At 40.1% G+C, this 24,782-nt stretch overlaps 1 protein-coding gene across 3 annotated transcripts in view; it reads right to left on the minus strand.

The window, feature by feature from the left end:
• The window catches only part of CARMIL1 (capping protein regulator and myosin 1 linker 1), a 325,852-nt gene that overhangs the window by 160,155 nt on the left and 140,915 nt on the right, over positions 1 to 24,782 (minus strand). For all 3 annotated transcript variants that reach the window (XM_055322435.1, XM_055322434.1, XM_055322433.1), the window contains exons 6-11: positions 18,190 to 18,287; positions 17,774 to 17,844; positions 17,411 to 17,484; positions 4,921 to 4,996; positions 2,273 to 2,361; positions 997 to 1,091 (exon numbers count right to left, since the gene is read on the minus strand). In XM_055322435.1, the coding sequence (XP_055178410.1) occupies positions 997 to 1,091; positions 2,273 to 2,361; positions 4,921 to 4,996; positions 17,411 to 17,484; positions 17,774 to 17,844; positions 18,190 to 18,287 (503 nt within the window). The remainder of the gene's footprint in view (positions 1 to 996; positions 1,092 to 2,272; positions 2,362 to 4,920; positions 4,997 to 17,410; positions 17,485 to 17,773; positions 17,845 to 18,189; positions 18,288 to 24,782) is intronic.

Consider the following 24,782-nt stretch of genomic DNA (forward strand, 5'->3'; position numbering starts at 1 on the left):
GATAAAGTATTTCTTCTTAAACCCCACCCACCAATGTTCTCCTACCGAGAATTTAAATACTCAAGTTACACATTCTACTGACTCTTCCTTCTGCCCAAACACTTTTAACGAAACCCTTTTCTGCCTCATCATGAACTCCAGTCCTCCATTTTCTCCTGATCTTCATGTTCAAATCCTGTTAAATGTTAAAAGATGCTTCTGGTATACAGAATAGTGAGATGGTCCACAAGATTCCTACCCCATGGGACACATGCCCTGTATAATTTCCTTGAGTGTGTGGGGCAGACTAACGAATACATGGCACATCGCTAACATGATTGGGCTATTCAACTGACTTTGAGTTAATCAAAAGGAGACTGTCTTGGGTGGGCCTGACCCAATCAGGTACTCTATTCAAAAGAAAGGTAAGCATCAAAGAGATGTGCTCCTTACTGCTTCAAGTCTCCTTTCAAATGGAGGAAGGATATGAGCACAGCCTCTGGGTGGAGGGAGTGATCCCCAACAAAAGCTAGCAAGAATATGGTGACTTCTGTCCTACAGACCCAAGGACATTAATTCCGCCAACAACCTGTAAGCTTGAACACAGAAGGTCACATGTGATCACAGCCACAGCTGACAACCTGTTTCAGCCCTGAGAGGCTCTGAGTAGACAGCCCAGCAAACCTGTGCCAACTACTGACCCAAAGAAATGATCCAGTAATGCATCTGTGTCATTTTAAGACACCATGTTGGTGGTCATTTGTTACAGAGCCATAAAAAAACTAATATGATAGTTTAAAAATAATATCCTTTCTGTGTATCTCTTCAAAAGAAGATAATTAGATAATGAATGTTAGCACCAGTGTTTTCATCAAAGGGTGGAAAAAACTAGAAGCCAACAAAGCATCAGGAGCATTTATTAAATAATTACAACTGAGCCTGACAACATTTTCCGAGTGTAGCCACACTAATCCTCTTAAAATTTTGGCATCAGGAATCACATGAATGCTATGGTACCTCGATCCTCCAGTGGGTTGCCAGCAAGGTTAATCGTGTGGAGTCCTGAGTTGGGATTATGTGCTAGAGCACTGGCCAGTTTTTGTGCAAAATCTCTGTAAGTAAACAAAACAGTGAGATTAAATAACACAAAAGGTAAAATTGCTCAAATAAAACACTGACAGCTAGAACAGCTGGAGTGAAATTTAAAAAAAGAAAACCTTTCTTTACAGTATTAGTCTACTTACCACATATTCATTAACACCCAATCTATTTCACACAACTATATATCCTCATTAGAGAATCCATAAAGCCACAGCCAAAATGTGGTTCATTTTGATTAGCCAAAATCTCATTCAAAAGCAAAAAGAAAATATATAAATGCCCCTTTAAAGACATTATTACAGAATGCTATTAATAGTATTACAGCTCTTCCATAACTAAAAAAAAAAAATCCTGAATTGAACCTGCTTTGCATGAAAATTGCAATAGGCTGTTCACTATATCTTAATTCTAATTTCATGCAATACTCACAAATGCAAAACTGATTGCCCTAATTATTGAGTTTAAAGGCTATGACTGCTAGCACTATGCTTTAACAAAAAATCAAAATCACTCTTTTAGGTATGTTGTACTTAAAATAACACACTAAGTGCTATGATTATGAAGCTATCAACCCTGCTCAGTTAGGAGCAGTAAAGTCTTTGTTCTAGCAGATTCAAATTCCACATAAGGCTTGGGCATTGACTACTGAATCACTACCAACTACCGAACAGGGTAAGTATGAATTTGGAAAGAGACAGAAACAGACCAAGGCAAAAGCAATGAAATCATGGGAAATATGTTGTTACCAGTATCATTAATGGTATTCATAAAAGCTAACTCATCGCATCTATAAGATGAAAGATACTTTTCTAAGCATTTTACATGTATTAATTTACTTATCCTAACAATCATAATTCTATAAAGTACATACTATTGCTTTCTCCATCTAAAAGATAAAGAGACTGAGGCACAGAAGTGAGGCAACTCACCCAAGACCATGAGGCATCTGGCCCACCCTCTTAACCACCACACCATGCTCCCTCAAGAACAAGTGACTGGATCACAGAAGATGTTATAAAATCCTTAACAGGTATCCATCCATCCCTTTTCTTTCTTTTTTTCTTTTTTTAGAAGGGAAAACACTGTATATGTGAGTGACCCAACTTTTCTTTTTTTTAACTATATATGAATTTTAGAAGAAATGGTGGAAAGATTTTAAGCCACATATTCATATATTCAGGAAAATACTCACGTTCTAAGCCCAGCATTTTCCAACACCAATTCCTCCAGCCGATTGGACCTACTCACCACTCTCAAGATCTGTTCACAGACATCAGTGGACTGTAAGAGAAGATATTTTTTGACCATGCCATAAGTCTAAAAGCAACCTCACTTTATTGTTTACAAATCCATGCAGATGTAAAGTTTTAATCAAATAAACCATTTATTCGTGTATTCATTCATTCAACAAAACCTGATCAAGCATCTACTACTATGTATCAGCACAATGAGGGTCCTGAGAATACAATGCCATGAAAGGCAAAAAGTCCCTGTTTTTAAGAGTATACCATTATACAGACAATTATGATGGAATGATTAAAAGCCCATTTTAGTAGTACTGTGGGCACTCACGGGCATATCCCAATCTTGGGAAAACCAAAAGGAATTGCCAAAGAAAGTGATCTCCAGCATGGAGAACAAAAGACTTAGTGATGGCAATGATGGTAACAATATTAGGTTTGTGATGACGATCCCTTCACTGAACTTTTGTCATGTGCTAGGGCCTGAGCCCTTCACTCCAATAAGCTGAGTATCAGAAAATGTTTTGAGATTATGTCTTGCAATCCCATCAAAGGAACAAGTATCAGTTCTCTTTAACGTTGGGTGAAAAACATGAAAAATTTCTATTCCTTTTGAAGACTGTAGAGTAAAATCTCAAACGCGATTCTTCATTTTAAAATATCAAATATTAAAAATACACACATATGTATTTTTGTGCTTAAATCTTCGTTAAGAGAAAAGCAGTAAGAGCAGCCCTCAAATCCTGTCATGACACTTCCTTTTATCCCAGGACATCCTAGGAAGCATCTGGGCACTTACATGCATTATTTTCCAGAACTGAAATGATTAGTTCCATGATTTCTTGCCTAAACATCTAAAGCAACTGAAAAGATCATGCCTGTGGGAGAGAATGATAGATGTGCAGCACCAATGGCCAGGACACATTCCTAAAATAGTTGGCACCATTTCCAAAAGTGGGATATGTACCACCTCCACAGAGCTCTCCTGTGCCCCATTTTGAAAATCATGACTGTTTTAATGAGCCAGGTAAACTGACTTGGTAGAGAAGCATTGTCCTCCCTGATCCCACAATCCCTGAGCTAATCTACTTCTCTTTCCTTGAATGACTCCCCTCTCCCACCTGTCAGTCTTACAAATGGTCCCCATGCCAGCAAACAACAAACGGAGGCTTCTATTGCCAGGTCTCCCTCTCATCATGGCTTCCTGTCTGTTCCCAAGAGTTCACCTGGTGCCCCACCATGCCTAGCTCCATCATCTCATCACTGACTGCAGATACTCTCCTTTTAGCTCATACAGTTTCCATAACTCACATCTCCACACTTGCTTGTTACTCAGCCTCTTTGGTAGTCGGTGATGATATAAGGACAACAGTTAATAGGGAATGCCTACAATATGTCAGGTACTGTGTTAGAATTTCTATACACATGATTTACTCATCTCAATAACCTGCAAATTAGCTATATTGCTATGTCCATTCATTCATTCATTCAACAAGTTAATCAAATACCTAATTATTAAACCAATTTTTATGGAATAGCTATTATGAGCCATGTACTGTGATATGCAGAGATGAGCTCCAATTAACTCTCGATAATAGGAAGCTGAGGTCCTAGAAAGTCAAGTAACTTACCTACAGTCACAGAGCCTTGTAATAGGAGCCAGAACCTGAAGACCCAGGTTTCTATTTCCAGGCCCACACTCTTTCCTATACCACACTGGCTTTTGATGGGCCCCAAATGAGTTCAGTCCATGCCCATACTCATAATACGTTAAGCTACTCATACCCGAGGTAAATTCAGAGAACCAGCAAACCTCAACCCTCCACTTTCTACAGATCCATGTCTTAATCAAAATCCTACCTCTTCACTATGAAAATCGTAAGGCCCCAGTTTCCATGACCTCTGAAAGTTGGAGGCTTGACCATAGAGTGACCAATAAAACAACCTCTAGATTATTTCCTGTCCTAAAATGAAGTGGTAGAAAGCTAACTTATGGGTAAGTGTCCATACGGCTGCTTTGAACTTGCAAAAAATCCCCAACAGAGCATCTTATTTCCACCAGTGAAATAGATCAAAAATTTGGTTCCCCCATACCTTATGAAAGCTAACATCTCACTTTTGATTTCATTTTGTTTACATATAAATCTGCCCCAAAACTCCTGTAGAAAATTAATGTAAATCTCAGAACTCAAGCAGACCAACCCTACCTGCTAACGTTTTCCCAAATTCGTAGGAAGGGAAGTTTTGTGGAGATGGAATGCAGGATAGAAACATAAAATCTGCTATTTGCAGCTGTACAAACGTAACTTTAATGGTTTTAGCCAACAGAATGAGTATATACAGAAGGCTCCGCTAAATGTGTCTTTCTGTTCATTATCTAAAATTGCCTGAAACAGCTGAAAACATGAGGAAGAACTTCTCTAAGGCATCTCACATTACAAACTTTGTAAAATGTATGCAGATCGCTTGCAGGAAAATATCTCAAGAAAAAAGCATGTACACAGTTCACCAGATTAGTAGAAAAACAAATGTTTTTTGATAATTATCAGGCTTTTGAAACTAAGCAGAAGTAAGCAACATTTGCAACATCTTCACTTACCAGTTTCAGATCCTTGGAAGATAGCTTTGTGAACCACTGATTATATTCCAGAGCAGCAATGATAGGTATTAGGTCCCTAGAAGCAGAAATAACAACATACATGAAAGCCCTCTTACCATAGCCATGCTGGCGCTTTATTTTCAATCTGTGACATCCAAGTTCACTGGTTAGTTGCTATTATTTACAATCACAACATCCAGCTAAAACTACTTCGACCACGAGGTAACAATGAAATTCTCTGGGACAGATCTTCAGTAATGATGATAGTAGAATTCCTAAAAGCTGAATTTATTTCCCTCTGGGGCCCATGATGTCTATATCCAAAGGAAGAGAGACTGATAGCAGCATTTGCTCAGAGAACCTCCTTGCTCTTGGAGAAACGTACTTCTCAGTCTATATTAACGAATCTGACTTCTTTAACCATCAAGAGTGTCGGTTTACCCTTGAACAACACAGATTTGAACTGCATGGATTTTTTTTTAATAATATAGTACTCTAAATGTATTTTCTCTTATGATTTCCTTAAAAACATTTTCTTTCCTCTAGCTTACTTTACTGTAAGAATGCAGTATGTCATACAAACAAAATGTGTGTTAAGTGTTTATGTTATTGGTGGGCTTCTGGTCAACACTAGGCTGTGAGTACTTAAGTTTTATGGGAGTCAAAGGCTGTATTTGGATTTTTGACTGTGTAAGGGGGATGGTTCGTTGCCCCAGCCTCCACTCTCCCACCATGGTTACAAGTCAACTGTATTCTCTAATTGAGGAGTTTATATTGTAGCAAGGACACCATTTAGCCTTGTGGATAATACATGACCCTGAATGGATTCCTGAGGCTTAGCAAGCATGTTACAACCCTTTGGTACTTTCTTGTGGTTTCTAGTACTTATTAAATACATGAGTTAGCCCAGGTGTATTTTTGTCTTATGCTTCACACAAACTCTTCAGCCGTTGAGTGCAGCTATTTGCATCAGAGACCTGCCTGCACTATTTTTCCAGCCTAATCTCCTATAACATGCCCCTAATTCATGCTCAAGCCAAAAGCAGATGATTTACTACTCATCAAACACATCATACAATTTCACAGTCAGAAATATCTTTTAGTGCTGTGTTTGGCTATGAAAATCCATGCATGCTTCTTTGTATGCATCACACATCCTCTCCTCTATGAGCCCCTGGGTCACCCCAGCCAGCGCCCTGTTTGCATCTCTATTTAGCATTAATTTTATTCTGTCTTGGATTACAGTTTGTATTCCATGTCTGCCCCTCACCATCCCAGCTTGTAAATTCTTTGAAAACCAAGTCTGCTTCAGTTTTCTGGCTTCAGTGAGACCATAATCAGTTTCATCTGCATGGCATGACACATAGCAAGTACTCAAACCATTACTGAAAATAGAAAAGAAAGGCAGAAGGTGGAAAGAGAGGTGAAATCCACATGATTTCATAGCTTCTGGGTACCAGGCCCTGTGGCAGGCAGGCTACACAGACCATCCGTCCAACCACACGTTTGGTTTCATCAGACATGCTTTAAAAAGGAGGAATGAGTCCCGCAGGTAGGGGGAAAAACAGTGCAAAGGAATTACTAGTCCCAGTCATGTGGTCTCATATGCCACCTGCTCTACTGAATAGCCTCTTCATTAATTCTGCTAGAGTTTTAGATTTCAGATTTAAAACCACGAATGGCAACTTCTTTCCACAGTGGTTTTATGGTCTTCACTTCTTTCAGCATTCCCCTCTGGTTACGTGCGAGTTAGTGCCTGTCATTCTCTCTGGTACCTGGTGACAGGGTTTAGCTTCTCGGAGGGCAAGTACACACTTTGTCCAAGAGTGCTCTCCTGGACTTCCTCACCCAGGAACTCTAGCAAATCACTCTCATCTTACCTCCTTTTGTGGATTTAATGTCAAGTAGCAACTACACTTGAGAACCTCTTTATTTTGTGTTCTAGTCTGTCACTTGATTTGAAGTACAGCTGGCTTTTGTCATAATGAAGTCATTTTCAGGCAGTGAAGAGCACATCATTAATAGAACCAGGTTTTACACTGACACAGGAGGTAGGGTGGCATCATCTTTCCATATGAATCGCAAAAACCCTGAAAAGGCAGAGCAAACTCCACAACTAAAGGTAGAGAATCTAAGAGAAGAAATGGTCAACAGAGCAAGGAATGGCTTAGTCAAGAATTTTTAGATCTGACACCAAAAGCATGATCGAAAAAGGAAAAAATTGATAAATCGGACTTTACCAAAATCAAAAATCTTTGCTCTGCGAAAGTACTGGCAAATCACATTTTTGACAAAGGACTTGTATCAGAATGTATAAAGAACTCTTGGAAGTCAGTAATAAGAACCCATTTAAAAAAAAAAAAAAAGCAAAAAATCTAAAGAAGATACTTCATCCAAAAAGATATATCAATGGCAAAGAAGTACATAAAAAGATGTTTGAAGTTATTAGCCATTAAAGAAATGCAGTTTAAAGCCAAAACGAGATGCTACTACAAATGTATTGAATTGCTAAAACTAAAAAAAAAAAAAAAAAAAAAACATCAACGGCTGGCAAGGAAACCCTCAGACATTGCTGATGGGAATGCAAATGGCACAGTCGATGTGGAAATAGTCTGACAGTGTCTAGGTTTAACATACACTTACCATAAGATCTAGCAATCTCAATCCTACATAGTAAACCAAGAGAAATAAAAACTTGTCCTTGGGATCCCTGGGTGGCGCAGCGGTTTGGCGCCTGCCTTTGGCCCAGGGCGCGATCCTGGAGACCCGGGATCGAATCCCACATCGGGCTCCCGGTGCATGGAGCCTGCTTCTCCCTCTGCCTGTGTCTCTGCCTCTCTCTCTCTCTCTCTCTCTCTCTCTCTCTCTCTCTGTGTGTGTGTGTGACTATCATAAATAAATAAATAAAAAATTTAAAAAAAAAACTTGTCCTTATGCAGAAACATATATATTATTGTTTATAACGGCTGTATTCCTCATTGTCCAATGCTGGAGACAACACAGATATCTTCCACTGATGCTGTGGGACTTCCAAGGCGAGGATAGAAAAGGCAATAATATGGCTTCTGCTCAGTTTCCTCTCTTGACATGTTCACCCACGGACTCCAGCTGCCTTGCTCTGAGAAAGTCCAGGCCACATAGAAAGACCACGTGGAAGGGTCCCTGATGACAGCTAATCATCGAATCTGTTACTCTCAGAACATCCAAGCCACCAGGCCAGTGAATGAAGAAGCCCCTTCAAGATGGTTCCAGAGCCAGCCCACCATCTGACTATCTGCTTGAAAGAGCCCCAGCAAGAACCACCTAGCAGAGCCCAATCAAGCCCAGAACCATGACAGATAATTAAAAGTGATTGTTCATGCTGCACACCATTAAGTCTGGAGTGGTCTGCATATAGTAGCTAATCTAAACACTCAATATTTAAGAAAAAAGACTTGAAAGTTGTATTATAGAAACATGACTGTAGGCAGGGCAACCATAAAAAGCTTTTAGAGAAATGTTTCAGCAGATTAACAATTTCAGCAATGTAGGTAGGATGTATCAGAGGAAGATGACAATTTCCACTATACAGACAAGATGTATCCAAGATATGGGAGAAGCCTGAGGCAGAAAGTAGATTTCTGGAACAAGAGCCAAGGCAAACTAAATAATTTTTTCCTAAACTGATTAAACTGATTCCTAAACTAATACAACCCTGGTTGAAATATGCATACTATTATGATGAAATCATAAACACAAAGACTGTTAGAGTAGTTATTACAACCAGGTAGGGTAGGGGTGCAGGGGGAAATGAAATGAAAACCCATTCATGTACATCTTCTTAGGAGAGGCAATAGCCTATTTTTTTACCTAAGTGGCAGGCATAGTGGTTCAGTTTACCCTTATTTGCATTCTGATACAAAACTGTATGCTTTTCTTGACATAAACAACTATAAGAATGGCCTTACCAGTGTCTCAAGATACTCATTAAGCTAACCCAAATAGTTAACTCCATCAACTGTAGAATGGATAAACTGTGGCATGTTCACACATTAGAATGTAAAACAGAAACAAAAGTAAATAAACCACAGCTACATACAACAATGTGTAAAACATCAATTTCTCAGGTCTGAAATATCTCTCAACCTGGCTGCACTGTGCAGAGAATGGGGAGCTTTAAAAGTCTGAGAAGCAAGCATTCAGGGAGCACTTTAGCAAACACTTGGAGAAAAGTCAGTCTGAACCAGGTGACATTTGGGATTCCTCGAATCTGTTACTCTCAGAACATCCAAGCCACCAGGCCAGTCACAATACAGAGGCCAAGGTTCCAGGAGATGCCATTTAAATACAACAATCATCAATCATGATCAGAACCAGTGAATCTCATCGCAACAGAAAAAAAATACACACACACAAAAAAAACAAACAACAACAACAAAAGAAAGAAACACAAGACCATACGTCAATAATTTCATTCCTGAGAGTTCATTTTCCTGGGTGGCTTACTTAGAACTCAGTGATAAGTGAGCAAAATAAGCAAACCTAGGATAAATACCCAATTTGGCATTCACGCGGACCTCCCAACAGCTGCGCCAATACCATCTCACTGCAGAAAGCTCCCTGGATTTCCCTGGTTGGGTCTGTGTCAATCAGAACAAACTCTTTCTCTTAGTGTTTTCACGAAGTACCACTAGCGTTATAGTATATAATGTAGAAAGGTTTCCAAACACCAATGCTTGTCATCATGACGGTCCATGGCATTTATTGTGTATCCCACTGTGTTTTGCTTTGATCTCTTAAAAGGCTCTTAATTATCACTTGACTTTCCATCTGAAGAGCAATGTCATCCATGAAGAGCCACAGTTCAGGGAACCCTCTCTTGAGTCCTGGCCACATGGCAACATAGTATTCTCTTGCCATTTCCATGGGACACTTCTACCATTTCCTTAAAATGAGAGCAAAAACATTTTAAGACTCCAAATCCTGAGAAGATCCAGTGTTAATATCCTCTAGCAGAATCTTTTCTTACACTGTATTGAAAGAGATGACACAGTTTATATTCCCTAACCTCTTTCTGGATATAAATGGATGATAGAGTTGTCCCTTGTTGTTAATCCAGCCATGGGTTGGAGTTTGCAATATAAGTTGAGATCCTTATTTCTCATTTCAGTTGGCAACTCTGAATGATCCAAACCTTCCCTTAAAACTCAAAAGAACCAAGTTTTTCACCTCTACTTTTTCAGAAGAAAATGTCATCATAACGTTAATACAAGGTAAGAGCAGCATCAAGGAAAAGACGATGAACTAGCTTCTGGAAACACAAACTGTTACGTCACATAGGGATTTTGTATCTCTAGCTCTTTTTCTTTTAACTAAGAAAACTGGCAACTTGTTATAGCTGTTCATTTTTAAAGGAGGCAAGTCTTTTAGGATATAAAAGTAGCAAGCAAAGGCACTTGGGTGGCTCAGTCAGTTAGCATCTGTTGATTTCAGCTCAGGTCATGATCTCTAGGATCCTGGGATCGAGCCTGTATCAGGCTCCATGGGGAGTTTGCTTGAGATTCTCTCTCTCCCTCCCCCTCCCCCTGCTTGCTTGCTCTCTCTCCAAAATAAATAAATAAAATCTGTTTTTTTAAAAAAGTAGCAAGCATTTATTTAAACCACAACATTTATTTGTATCAAGCATAAAATGTTTAGATATATTAATCCCTATAGTCTTCACAATAACTCCAAGAGGGAGGCACTATAATTTTTAAATAGATACTGTGAAATACTTCAAAAAGGTGTAAAAGAATAAAAATAATTGACAGATTTGAAGGATGTCTAATGAGCCCCATAAACTACAATGTGGAAAAAGCACAAAGGTAAAAGCACAATAATCCAGTGAACAACATGTTAATTATCTGTAGTATATCCACACACCACAGTAGTAAAGATTTACCCCTAATAAATCTAACAAACACTCAGAGGTTCAAAGGAGGTATTTCATGCAAGAACACAGTCTTGCCACTCTGCACACTTTCTGTACACATACAATGGAATATGCGCTCTTGTGGAAAGGATGGTAAACTCCAAACCAAAGCAGTATCTTCCTGACATATACATTTGAGAGCCTTTCTGGGTACAATTTAGACTTTTCTCCTTCACATCGAGTTTGAAAATTGAAGTGGGGTGCTTTAAAAAGTCTCAAATATTATGGATTCGCTATTCCTTCCTGCTATCCTAATTTATATTGCGATTTAATTATGTTAAATATAAATATATATTATATATATTATATATATGTTATATTATATATATAATAATATAATATATATAGTTTTTTTTTTTTTTTTTTTTTACACCATACTTGGTTTGCAGACATGAACTTCCCAGCTTCTCTGGGCTTCTGGCTTTTTTTTTTTTTTTTTTTTTTTTAATGGTATCAGCCAGCTTCCTTTCCCTCACTCCAGGGCTACAGGCTCTCTCCCTGAACAGAAGACTTCAGGTCACCTTTTTCTATTTCACATTGGCTCAGCCTTCTTTGACTCTTCTTGCTAGGGTCACTTGTCACCACAGACTGTTCTCTGGTTAACTTTCCCTTGTCTTGGTTCCCTGTAGGAACCTGTCAATGGTTTCTGGTATGTGTGAATTTACAAGAATATTTTTGTTTTGATCATGGTAATAGGAGTTTATACATGTGCCCAAACTCAAGGTATAACAAGCATGTGTAGTTTTTACGTAAGATACACCTGAGGATATATAATATAAATATTATATTTATATTTGTCCTATTATTAAATGATTAGCTGGACGACTCACCAGCTCTGTAAGGTACATGACAATCTGAAACACTTCACAGATGATGACATGACCAGAATCCTAAATAGATGATCTCTAAATTTTTTGATCATTCACTCTTAACTGAAAAATATTTTGAACACAAACCTCCACAAAATCTGTTTATCTATAAATTATATACATGTGCTACTATCTCAATATATTATGTTCAGTGTAAATCACACACACACACAAATAAAACAGATGTAAAATAAACATAAAACAAGTTCTACTCAGGGTGCTTGGGTGGCTCAGTTGGTTAAGTATCTGCCTTTGGCTCAGGTCATCATCTCAGGGTCCTAAGATCCAGCCCCCCCCCTGGCATTGTCAGGCTCCCAGCTCAGTGGGAAGTCTGCTTCTCCCTCTCCCTCAGCCCCTCCCCCTGCCTGTGCTCTCTCTTATTCTCTCAAATAATAAAATCTTAAAAAAGAAAGAAAGAAAGAAAGAAAGAAAGAAAGAAAGAAAGAAAGAAAGAAAGAAAGAAAAGAAAAGAAAAGAAAAGAAAAGAAAAGAAAAGAAAAGAAAAGGAAAATCAAGTTATACTATTTTCTTCATGTTCCCCAAAATATCATCAACTCTTACATCAGAGTCCACCTGACCTAGGCTGGAAACCACTGTTTACACAACTGTTCACAGACACTTTAGGATGGAAAGCAGAAACCGGTGCTCTTCACACCTGATTCCACACTCCAAACAGTACTTCTTCCTTTGGCAATGGAGTGGGCTTAGAGAAACAGAGCCGAGATCAGGAAAGAACTACACTAACACCCTCGAGACAGCATTGACCAACATTAACCCACACTTGAAACTCTTTTCCTTAAAGTGTCCGGCTCAGGAACGTCACTGAGTAAGAAATATGAAAACACGAAAATATGAGTCTGAAGGGAATGAGCTGCTGCTCCCTGAGCTCTCATAAGCCAAGTTTAAATTCAGTGATCCATGTTGTTGAGTCTTTAGAGGATTGATGAGACTAGCTCCTCTTACATCTCCTGGGCACAAGAAAAATCTATGTATATAAAGCTATATATTCTCTTAGACTCAGCTCCACCACCTCTACACCCTCATCTCTCCCCGCCACTCCAAATTACAGTATAATTACACTTGTAACACACAGGCTCACAGGCCTTTGAGAGACCCCATCATAAAGTTAAGATGATCTGTTGAATTAGCAGTCCTCCCTGTTACCAGACCTGCAACGTTAACATGGATGCCACATGCATGACCCAATCCTCCCAACTTGGATAATCTGAGAAAAATGGTACTTAGAAATCCCCAGATACAAAAGATAATGGCTTGGAGTGAGTGAAATGAAAGAAACACTCAGAATTTATAGGAATCCAGAGAGGATTCAGACACGAATTGTGAATTCAGACACGAAGCCCCGCATTGGGCTCTGCATTCCGTGTGGAGTCTGCTTGAGATTCTCTCTCTGCTCACATTCTTGCTCTCACTCACTCTCAAAATAAATAAATAAATAAAAATCTCTTTTAAAAAATAAAAGACAATCCTAGAGTACCTGGCTGGCTCAGTCAATAGAACATGCGACTCTTGATCTCAGGATTGTGAGTTCAAACCCTACATTCATGTAGAGATTACTTAAAATCTTGAGGCACCCAGGTGGCTCAGTCAGTTCAACATCTGCCTTCAGGCTCAGGTCATAATCCCAGGGTCCTGGGACCAAGCGCTGTGTTCAGCTCCCTCCTCAGTGGGGAGTCTGCTTCTCCCTCTCCCTCTACCCCACCCTGTCACTCACGCTAACTCCCCCAGTGCTGACTCTCTTACTTTAAAAAAGTAAAATAAAATCCCCTCAACCTCCCAGAATAATGATCTCTTCCTCTAGAGCAGCTCAGTGTCCCTTGAAAATCCTTTATTCTGAACCACTAGTTTGATTCAAGAGCATCACATTAGACAGCATGTACAAGACAGACATAGCCCAGCCTTCATGGAACTTCCATTCCAGGATCACAGTGGTTTTAGGGACCCTTAAGGAAGGATGTTTCTAACTCTGATGACTAAATACAAGATAAAGCTTTGAATGGGCCAATTAGGAATTATGTTCACATAGAGATACACAGGAGCCAGGGGCTACAGTGGGAAAATCCATCAATGCATGTGACAAGTATTGCCCTATTTGCTAACGAACTCTAGCTCCACATATGGCCCATCTAATCTCTCCTTTTGTACCTCCAATGTGTCTAATTCCTCTATTCTCTTTTCCATAATTCACACCCAAATGAGAAAATAACCAACATTTTTGTAAAACCTCTCAAATCCGGAGAACAACCCAAGTCACACTGAGATTGTGCCACTTTGAATCCTTCCAAATGACCATGCCATTGAAGGCCAGACTGTTCCTTCATGGAACATGCTTATACTTCTAATAAACAGAAATGTTCTTCCAATATACTTTGTTGTAATTTGATTGGCAAAATACTATTAATACAGGCCATCTTATAGGACTGACAGTAACCTCTTTATATAGAAGATGGCGCTAATTTGAACAGGAAGAATCATGGGGAAAAAATTACCTCCTCAAGAAAGGGAGGATAAACTTCGAAGATCAGGGAGAGAGAGTTCTGAAAAAAGTCAAAGTATGTAGGCATTAGTAGGAAAGAGGACATCTAGAGAAACAATCCCAATCCCCACTGTTAATAAGCCCACTGCAATTGAAAAAAGAAAAAAGAACAAATTTCGAGAACTCCTTAATTTTTTCATAATTATTATATACCAAATACTACAATAGTAATAGTCTTATATAGTATAAAACGAAGAAATTTTAAAATGAGTCAACAATAAACATAAATAGAAGCTCTATTTTTTTTTTTTTTTTTTTTTTTGCAGCTCATCTTACATTTTTCCTTGGGTACATACATCCTGCATGAGAGGCCACTGATCTAGAGCAAGCAAGAGTCAGCAAACCACAGCTCACGGTGTATATTTTTGTAAATAAAGTTTATTCCAAAAAAAATAAATAAAGTTTATTCCAACACAATCACATTCATCCAATCACATGCTGTGTAGAGTTGCTTTCGATTTATAACAACAGCAGTACATAATTGCAACAGTGACCATCTGCTCCATAAAGCCTAAAAAACTTACTATCCTATCTGGCGCTTTACAGAAAAAGTGTTCCACCTTTTAATCTAAAGTATCAGTAATGAAAAACATCCTTCTAGCCCTTAACCAAGTAAAAAAGTAGATGATTTATGAATACAGCATTTACTGACAAACTGAAAATTCTCCAGCTAAGGAATTAGGAAAAATCTGTACAAAAACTCTAAGTTTTTCTTTTTTTAAGATTTTATTTATTTATTCATGAGAGACACAGAAAGAGAGGCAGAGACACAGGCAGAGGGAGAAGCAGACTCCCCGTTGGGGGAGCCCGATGTGGGACTTGATCCCAGGATGCCAGGATCATGCCCTAAGCCAAAGGCAGACGATCAACCACTGAGTCACCCAGGCATCCCTGAAAATTCGGGGTTTTGACAAAGTAACTCAGTTGTGGATAGGATTCTACCTATTGGGGATCCCTGGGTGGCTTAGCGGTTTAGTGCCTACCTTTGGCCCAGGGCGTGATCCTGGAGTTCCAGGATCGAGTCCCACGTCAGGCTTCCTGCATGGAGCCTGTTTCTCCCTCTGCCTGTGTCTCTGCCTCTCTGTGTCTCTCATGAATAAATAAATAAAATCTTAAAAAAAAAAAGAAAGAAAAAAAAAGATTCTACCTATTTCTACATATTTCAAGTAACTGTATTTATTAGTAGCTTCCCTAGATACAGTTTCTCTCTGCTGATAGATTAATCACCAAATTAAGTACAGGGGATCAGCTGGAAAATTTAGCACTGCCACTGTGAATAACCTATTAATGGTGTAAAAATCGTTAAGGAGGTAACAAAGAAAGTGAGAGACACACCTCAAGTTGCCCCACACAGTGTCACCACTCTGCTCACGGTCTGTGTACCCCTCGGAAACCCTGAGATGCTCTTCTTCCTCTCCTCTGCCTGTCGCTCCCCCTACTTGTATGCTCTCGCTCTCTCTCTCTCTCTAATAAATAAATAAATAAAATCTTAAAAAAAAAAACTCTTCCCTTTTCTAACTACGTATCTGCTTAAATCTGGATTTTCTTAATTTACTTCAATCATTGCCACGTATCACAACAGAGTGAGTGCAGAAGCAGACACTGAATCTGGCAGCCTTCTATTAATTCAGAAGTTAAAGAGATCAGCAAAAAGGTAAACTAATGCACTCTTCTGGCTGACTTCTTTTGCGTGTTGGAAAATATTTTTCATAAAAATGGTACCTGTATGTATTAGCACATAATAGGTTCATTAACATTTTTAAATGAATTAATAAATATTTTTAATTTTCATTTTAATTTCTAATATGTTGAGTACCAAAAGATTCAACCCACACAAACAAAAGCTCAACCGTTTTCAAGAACTGTAAAAGGATCCCAGGACCAGACATTGTGATCTGATACAGCAGGACTACCCACTCTTCTTATTCTATGTGCAATTTTCTTTTTTTTTTTTTAAGAGATTTTTTTTCCCAAATATTTTATTTATTTATTCATGAGACAGAGAGAGAGAGAGAGAGAGAGAGAGAGAGAGGCAGAGACACAGGCAGAGGGAGAAGCAGGCTCCATGCACTGGGAGCCCGATGTGGGACTCGAACCCAGGTCTCCAGGATCAAGCCCTGGGCTGAAGGCGGCACTAAACTGCTGAGCCATCCGGGCTGCCCTACATACAATTTTCTATTTTGATCATTAAAAACCCCCAGAGCAATTTTTTTCTCTGTTTCTCAGTTCACTTTTTCATGAGCGACAGAGGAAACACAGGCAATTACTGTCTGCAATTCCAGCTGTCCAAATGGCAAAAAAAGGTACAGCCAGAATCCCAGGATCCTCTCTCTCAAGTCCAAACAGGGAGGGAAGGTTCCTCAGGCTGAGGTTCACTGGGAACAGCTAATACCTGTCACTTAAAATAAGTAGCAGCACAACCAGGGTGGTGGAGATGGGGATACACAGGATAAACTACCAGCAAACACACTGGGGTACTGCACAACTACATCAGGAAGCAAAAGAACTTCACAGATTGAATGAAAAGCCTTCTTTGGGGCCTGATCACACTAGTCACAGCCTTAAATGCATGACAGTCAAGATCTTAAAACCTACCAGTCTCTTAAATAGTGTGCAACACGGTTCACAGTTTCACTATCATTATCACAAGGCAGATATTGGCACACTGACTTCCACCAGCATATAAACATATAATACCCTAGCAATCCCCAATTCATGAAGAAATTAGAAACTAAAAGTCATTTCTTAGAACTGCAACATAAAATTTTCTCCTAGAAGAATGTTCTAATGGCAATTAGGAAAATAATACTATATCATATATACAGGGCAGATGATCAAATAGACTTGTGGACTGGTACAAGGGCTTAAGAACTATATTGTTTCCAGAGTTTCTAACTACAAATTCTGGATTTGATGTATACACATGCACTTCATTCCCAAATGAACATATCTGAAACTATTACTTGAAAGGCCAAATTCAGACAGTCTTAGATTCTCCTGATTTCCCTTCTAACAAGGTTTTCTGGAGATCACATTATGTCCATAAGCACCAACAGAGAAGTAAGGTTCTAAAAGCAGAATTAGCTATAAAAGGAAGGAAAGATGGAAGTAGCCTACCTGTGGTCAAGATGACTGAAGTCTTGTAAATTCAATTCCCTGGTGTCTTGTGTCAGATAAATTGTATCCACATCCTGTCAGAAATATAATTCAATCATGTGAATAGTCCACATAGATGATCAGAGAAGAGGAATACAAAGAGAATTAGATAATGATACAGATTTTTCACATTTTCTGAGAAAGGAAGATTTAAGCAAAAAATGAACGGTGGGGGAGGGGGAGAGAAAGACAGAAAGAAAGAAAGAAAGAAAGAAAGAAAGAAAGAAAGAAAGAAAGAAAGAAAGAAAGACAGTCAAACATTGGAATATTCTCCAGGAGTGTGTGTGTGTGCACGCACACACGTCTGCACACAGATACACTTACCCATTGTACTTCTTCTCTGTATGAAAATCCAAGCCAGTCACAAACACAGGCATACATCTGAGAAAATCCACCTGAAACACAGGACAGAAATGTGACAGGTTTTCAACTAACTGATTTATCTTAAGTTAAAATTTAAAAGTTGAAATATGGCCGATGTTGACAATGCTGATTATTCTTTCTGTTTGGGAAGACAGCAAAGGCTCCCCCCCACCCCCCCGTTCTATAGTAAGTACATAGCAGCACGCAATACAGCTTAAATATAGGACTTTTGTCCACCAAGCTAAAGTCTGTGCGGTACTAATTATACCTTAAAACTAATTGTACCTTTACAGTAGCATACTAGGAATAGACGTAACTTCCTGGCAGGGGGACATCTATGGAGCCATTTCTAATTTGGTTTTAAAATGCATGCTCACCACAGGGGCCTTGCTCGGCCACAGTCTGGCTGTCCCACAGAGCCTGGAGACTGGCCAGTCGCTCAGATGGCTCCATGGAGACTTTTTTCATGATTCGCCTATAAGATCAACAGTAACAATAAATTTCAAAAATTCAGTTTTTTGCACAGCACACAGAAATCTATTTGGTGATATGCCTTTTTTATTTTTTTGTTTTTTGATATGCCTTTTTTAAAATCAAAGATGGGCACCACTTCAATTTTGGTAAACATAATTCCATTTTTTGAGTACTAAGAAGCTGGAAATCTACAGGAACTTAATAATAAACTTCTTTATTTAGCTCCCTTTTGTAAGCGTAGGGTATTACCCAGCAATGTAAATCATCTCTATGTTATTTACTTGTTTTGTAACATTTGATTGTATTAGAATAGTTAGAAAACAGTGTGTTCTATTTAATTATTAGATTATGTGTATACTAAATATAAATCATTAACTTTCCAAAAATTAAAATATAAATCTCCTCTTTCCATAATACCCCATTTGAATGTCCATCATGGGAGAGTATGCTCCTTTTACTACCTCTTTCCCTCCTATGACCACAGCTCCTCTGGGCTGGGGAGCACACCCAGCCCCCATTCTCATGCAGAGCTAACAGAGTCCTGCCCGCACATGGAGAAGCAGGACAGGTTAGTGGTTACAAGCACAGCCAACCACGTCCAAAATTTCATTATTCATAGAACTAGCAAAGTAGGAGGACCTACCGTAATTGTGAAAAAGAAAGAAATTAATACCTATGAAGTGATTAAAACAATCTCTGATGCCTGGTAAAGTCAGATGTTAGCCGATGCTCTCATAGGTACACCACACAATCATCATGTAATGAGCAACTTATGAATCCATTAATTCACCCCCAAATTTTTATTAAACATCTACAAGTGCGGCAAGAGCAGCTACCAGGTACTAAGCATACAGCAGTGAACAAAATAGGTATTGTCCCTGTGTCCCCAGTGAGCAGTCTAGCATGAGAACCAGACAAATAAGTAGGCAGCATAAAAGGAAAAGTCTTAATACAGGAGAAGCATGGGGTAGGGGGACAGCAGAGAGGACACTAATTCTCTGGTAGGAGAGCAATGGAGGAGTAGGGAGTTTGGGAACGGTCTTCAGTACATCACCCAGCTATGCTAAACCCTGAAGAGGAAGACAGACTTAATCTGGGGTGAGGGTAAGGGGGGAGACCAGGAGCCAGGGAAGGTGTTCCAGATAAAGGGATGGCAATTTCATGGAGGTGAGAAGGCTTGTGATCACTTCCAGAAACGACACATAGTTCAAAGTGGCCAGTAAATGCCATGTGACAGGGAAGGGGAAACAGAGTCCAGGGAACTAAAGAGGAACCAGGTTACAGGCTCCAAGGTGAAATTACACAGTTTGGATCTTATTCTCAGGGCAATGAAGAGCCACGGAAAGCCTGCAGGTGCACAAGACAGACAGGTACTGGAGAGGACTATCTGGAAGGCGAGGATGGGGAGGCAGACATTGGAAACAGATAAGTAACTTGGAATTAAACAGAAGCCCACAGGACTGGTAAGAGCCCCATGAGAGTGAAGGTCATGAGCTTCTGGTGGCCCCACGTGGACCAGCTGGGGGACTCTATCCTGTCACTCTCTGCAGCCCAGACCTGTGGCCAAAGGGGGCAGCTGGTGCGCGTGGTGGGGCCACAAGCTCTCCAGGCAGGCGAGCCAGAAGAACAGCGGGACAGACGGACCTGAGGGTACTGCCAGCGCCCAGCTGGAGGGTCGGACACAGCAGGCTGGGCGCTTGGGAAAGGAGGAGGGAAGCCAAGGGATGGAGGGTTGGGAGGCCCTGAAAAGATCCAAGCACTGCTCCTTCCAGGGAGAGAAAAGTGGAAGGGCTGTGGTCAGAGCAAGATGAGCAAATTGTGATGTCACCCAAGAAGATGCTGTTCCATGAGGTGCCGGGGTCTGGGAGCAGCCCTCAAAGTAGGGGGTAGAGGAGGTCATATAGACTTCGAGGAAGGGTAACAGAGGGTCAGAGGCACCCGTGATCACAGGGGGACCTGGGTGCAAAGTTGGCGGAGTTAAGATCCTGTTATATCGAAAATATTTTCATCTTCCTTTAATGATTTAAAAACACTTTTGCTACATATAATGTTCTCAAGTCATCATGATGAATCTCAATCCCCATGTAGAGTATTGGCAGGCAATGTTTCCAGGTAGCTCCGTTTTCTCACTGGACAGATGCCAGATAAGATGTGCTTGTTCTATGCTTAAACGAAACCTCAAATACATAACAAAGTGTTTAAATACTAATGTTCTACTAGCACTGAAAATATTTCTACTTTGCAATTTTTATGATGGAAGCATAATCACGTACAACCAACAGATGTCAATTGTCACGAGTTCCTTCAAATTCTTAGATAAATGCATGAGGTCTGCAAATGCAGCACGATTTTTCTGTTTCACCTGAAACTACCTATGATTAAGCCCCATTATCCTAAAAGTTCTCAATTTGGGAGTAACCATGGGTTTAAGAAGACATTCACACTGAAAGGGATATTACAGAATCTAGCCATTTGGAATGGCTCATCTAGGTTCAACACTACCCTTCTAGAACTGTAGTGGCATTATTTTCTGGCTACAAGACATGCAACGAGAGACCAGAGCGGTCAGAAGCTGCCCCAAGCGCTGACACAGCTAGATTAAGTGAACTTTGGATGCACTGAAGGACATTGGGGTCGGACTTCATCTGAGCTCACATTTGTGTTCTATGATTCTTGCTTCATTTCAGCAGGACTGCACGGCATGCTGTTTCAATGACACACAGCATGAAGTGAAGTTAGTCAAAAGCAGGAAGAAAATAAGGCAAAAATCTTTGGCAGGAAGCTAGTGGAATCAAGTATAGGAAGGTGGCAGTCTAGGATTATAGGGACTCCTCAGGGCTGAGTCAGAAACTAAAGCCTCAATTTTGCTCCCAAAACAACACCAGACATTCCTGTTCAGGGGTAAGGACAAGTCAGCTGCAGAGCGAGAGAAGCAGCAGCCAGTATAGACGTGTGTGCAGCTGCTGCCCCTTGACCTCCAAAACCCCTCTTGGAAGTTATCAGTCTGAGCTTTCCCAAGCAGCCCTGCTCTGTGACAGTTCTCCTCTTGCCTTTGCCAGGAACTAGGACAAACTTAGATTTCAGGAACTGAAGACGTCTCATGAAACAGGTGCACTTATTTCCGTAAGAGATAAAGTTAGAAGAACTAAACTTCCAGAAGGTGGGAAGCGTTCACGTGCTCTAACACATGCTCAGAAACAATAAATGGGTTAGAGGGGAGATCCCACCGCTGATCCCCATTGTTTTCTGCCTGTAGCTAAACAGTGGCAAGAAGTCCACGTGCGCACCCACAGGGCACAGCTCATACATACACAGGGGGAGAGAGTGTCATGCAGACAGACAGACGCCAAGGATTTGCTGTCAGAATACATGTCATGACAGGTTAACCAAAATCCTAGCGAACAGACAAAGCCCACGGCTCACTCGCAGGCACTACTGCATAGATGGATCAAGCACATCTGCATCACATGAGTCTAATTTACAAAAAGGCCCAGGAAGACAGCGAACCAGATGACCAGCATGCCAGCTCTCTGTGCAAATCTTGGGCTTAAATTGTTGACCCGGAAAAGCTGTAAATTCTTTTAATCCACTTAATTGCTTTATTTAAAATTCAATTTCAAAGCTCCTACGCAATAAGGAAGTTTTCTCCAGAACCACACAGGTTTTACTGACGGGAACCACACCCCAACTAAATGCTGCCTCCACTTTAGACAATTGAACAGACTATAAGCACCCTTCTTTTGTTTTTACAGAAACTCCTATTTTTTTTCTTCACAATAACCTCACCTACCTACCTCAATTGGCTTTGACTTCCTATACCGGGATCTGCAATACCATTTTTATTATGGTATCAAAGAAAGCTTGTCCTAATACGCGGACACTAATACTCAGGCAACTTTCAAATGTGTCACATGTATGACAGAAGAATTCAGCCTGCGGAAATCCTAAGGGAAAAAAAATCATGTTAGAAGGCTACCATTCTGTCCCCCAAAAAGGATGCTATTAGGTATATTTAACAACAACAATAAAATCAGAGAAATGCATTCAGCTTCTGTGAAAACATATAATAAAAAATATATATATCAAACTTCAAAGAAGCTCCCTACAAACACCACCAATGTCCTTTTGGATGGTACAGGCTTTCCTCTGGGGCCATTGGGTAACTGACCACAACAACCTGTACTACAGATAAAACTTCTGGAATACTGCCAAAGCAGTTTAGCTAATTTAAGCCTTACCTGCATTAACAGCATTATTCCCATTTTACAGATGAGGACACTGAGGCATGGAGAAGTGAGTTAACTTGCCTAGGATCTCAACCCCACTAAAGTATCCTGACAACCTTACACCTTGCAGCTGTACCTCAAGGCTCTCCCCATACCTGTTCATAATGCAAAACCAAGGACTGTTTCTTCCTGAAGCAGAACTAACATTTTACTCTAACGTTCAAAAGCCTTTTCATTAGCTCCCCAGTACCCATCCTTGAGGCGTTTGCTCACAGTGACATCTGCAGGCTCCCAATTCCAGCTACATTAGGCAGGCAGCTGTCTCCCACAGGCACCTGCTCCTGCCATTTCCCCGCAGAACTCTACCAGACCCACCATCCTCTCAAAATCCCCTCTCTCAAAAAAAAAGCAGAAAGCAAATACAAATCATACATTATTTTCCCGGTGTCTCCAGTTAAATGTGACTTTCCTTTCTCTGAAATCTGAGGATTCTCTCTCTCCTATTACCCATGGAACTTTCTTATACTGCCTGTAGCCTATAAACTTTTAGAGAGCAGGAAACATTTCACTCCTGTATGCATGCCTGAGGAAGTCCTTTAATGAACATTTTCTAAATGAATTCTACTGTGTCCTGATGACTTAATTTGACGTTAAAAAAAAAAATCTAGCTTGGTTTTGGAGAACAACCAAGGGTCTCAATATTAGAAAAGCTGAAGGCTATCACACAAAACCGCTTTTTGAAGAGAAACTACAATGCAGACACCTCTGGGAAAACAGATTAAACAACATTTACTTACAAACATTTCCCTAGCTTCCTTAATATCACTGTCTCAAAGGCCAGGCCTCCAAAGACACTCAGTTTCGCATAGCATAGGGATGAGAGCAGTCACAGCACAATGCGAACGGAGATCTGATTTTTAAATTTAACTTAAATTTTCTTCTTGCATCTTTAAATTCCCTCTATATTTTGAAATAAATTTTCCTTATTTAATGGGAGGAGGGTAGATGTCATTTTGTAAGGGAAAGAGAGAGGAAGTGATAAATACCCTAACATATACATATGGTGGGGGAGTGGTAAAGAGTGGACACTGGTGTGACTATTGACTTTAATTAAAATTCTTCATTTTTTTCCTATCTGCATTCTCTGGACTGTCATCAGGAAGACTGATTATACTTTGTATATTATTTATACCCTGTTTCTATATTTGATTTTGATCATGGATGTAATTTCACAATTATATTTGGGTAAAACCAGAAATTCAGATCTTTGCAGATAAGTTTCATTCATATATAGTCAAACTTGGGACTATCCAAGAACTTATGATCTGAACCAAGGGCTGCCCAGGCTGCGTGTATCCTCCGGATTGTCCTGGTTCCTGATATACACTCATCAGATACTCCCCTGTCCATCTGCCTCTACTAGGAGAGCCCCAAGCAGGGAAGGAGACAAGACGATGAGGGCCAGGGACCCAAGGTCCCCACCACAGGTTCAGGTAATACATCTGATGAGACAAATGACTCAAACCAGGTTAAGGATTCCAAATATAGTTTCTTTCCTAAGTTTTTATTTCAATTCCAGTTAGTTAACATACAGTGTTGTATCAAATACAGTTTTATATTCTTCAACTTACTATAAGTGGATGTAGGACATTCCGGAGACATATTTTATTTTGCACATTCTCCATTATTTACTGACCAATCTAACAAGGCACACAAGACAAGGGATGGAGAAGAAAGGATATAATCACCCACCTCTCCACCTGCCCCCCTCACCCCCGCCAATCGATAACCAGCACCAACATAATCATCCATTTCCCCTGCTAAAATTATGTAATACAATCTAAGGAACTTCCAGAGTAAAGCAGAACATGCAAATCACAAAATATTACAGGTTTATTTTGACAAGCTAACGACGCACAGTGGGTAGGAGAGCAAAATAAAAGCCAGGTACATTTACATTCTTTAAATTCTCTGCCAAGTCAAGTTCTCAGTTACAATCCATGCCTTTTTGCACATCGGTGGCTTCATCTGAACTGCCTCTGAATCCTCTCCCTGCTTCTCAGGTGGAGCTCCACACACCCAGCCTGCACCCAGCCACCACCTGCCCAGGCACTCACTGTCTCATCTGCTCCATGTCACCTCAGCCCCCACACCTGTGGATGGAGGGCAGGGCCATGGTCTTCCAAACTCCATGTGCTCCTGGGTCACATCGCCCAATGATGCATAGGGCACATGGTAAGCATAAAAAACCTCAGTGAGGATGTACTATG

The sequence above is a fragment of the Nyctereutes procyonoides genome, unplaced genomic scaffold (assembly GCF_905146905.1).
Source record: "Nyctereutes procyonoides isolate TBG_1078 unplaced genomic scaffold, NYPRO_anot_genome, whole genome shotgun sequence".
Classification (NCBI taxonomy): domain Eukaryota; kingdom Metazoa; phylum Chordata; class Mammalia; order Carnivora; family Canidae; genus Nyctereutes; species Nyctereutes procyonoides.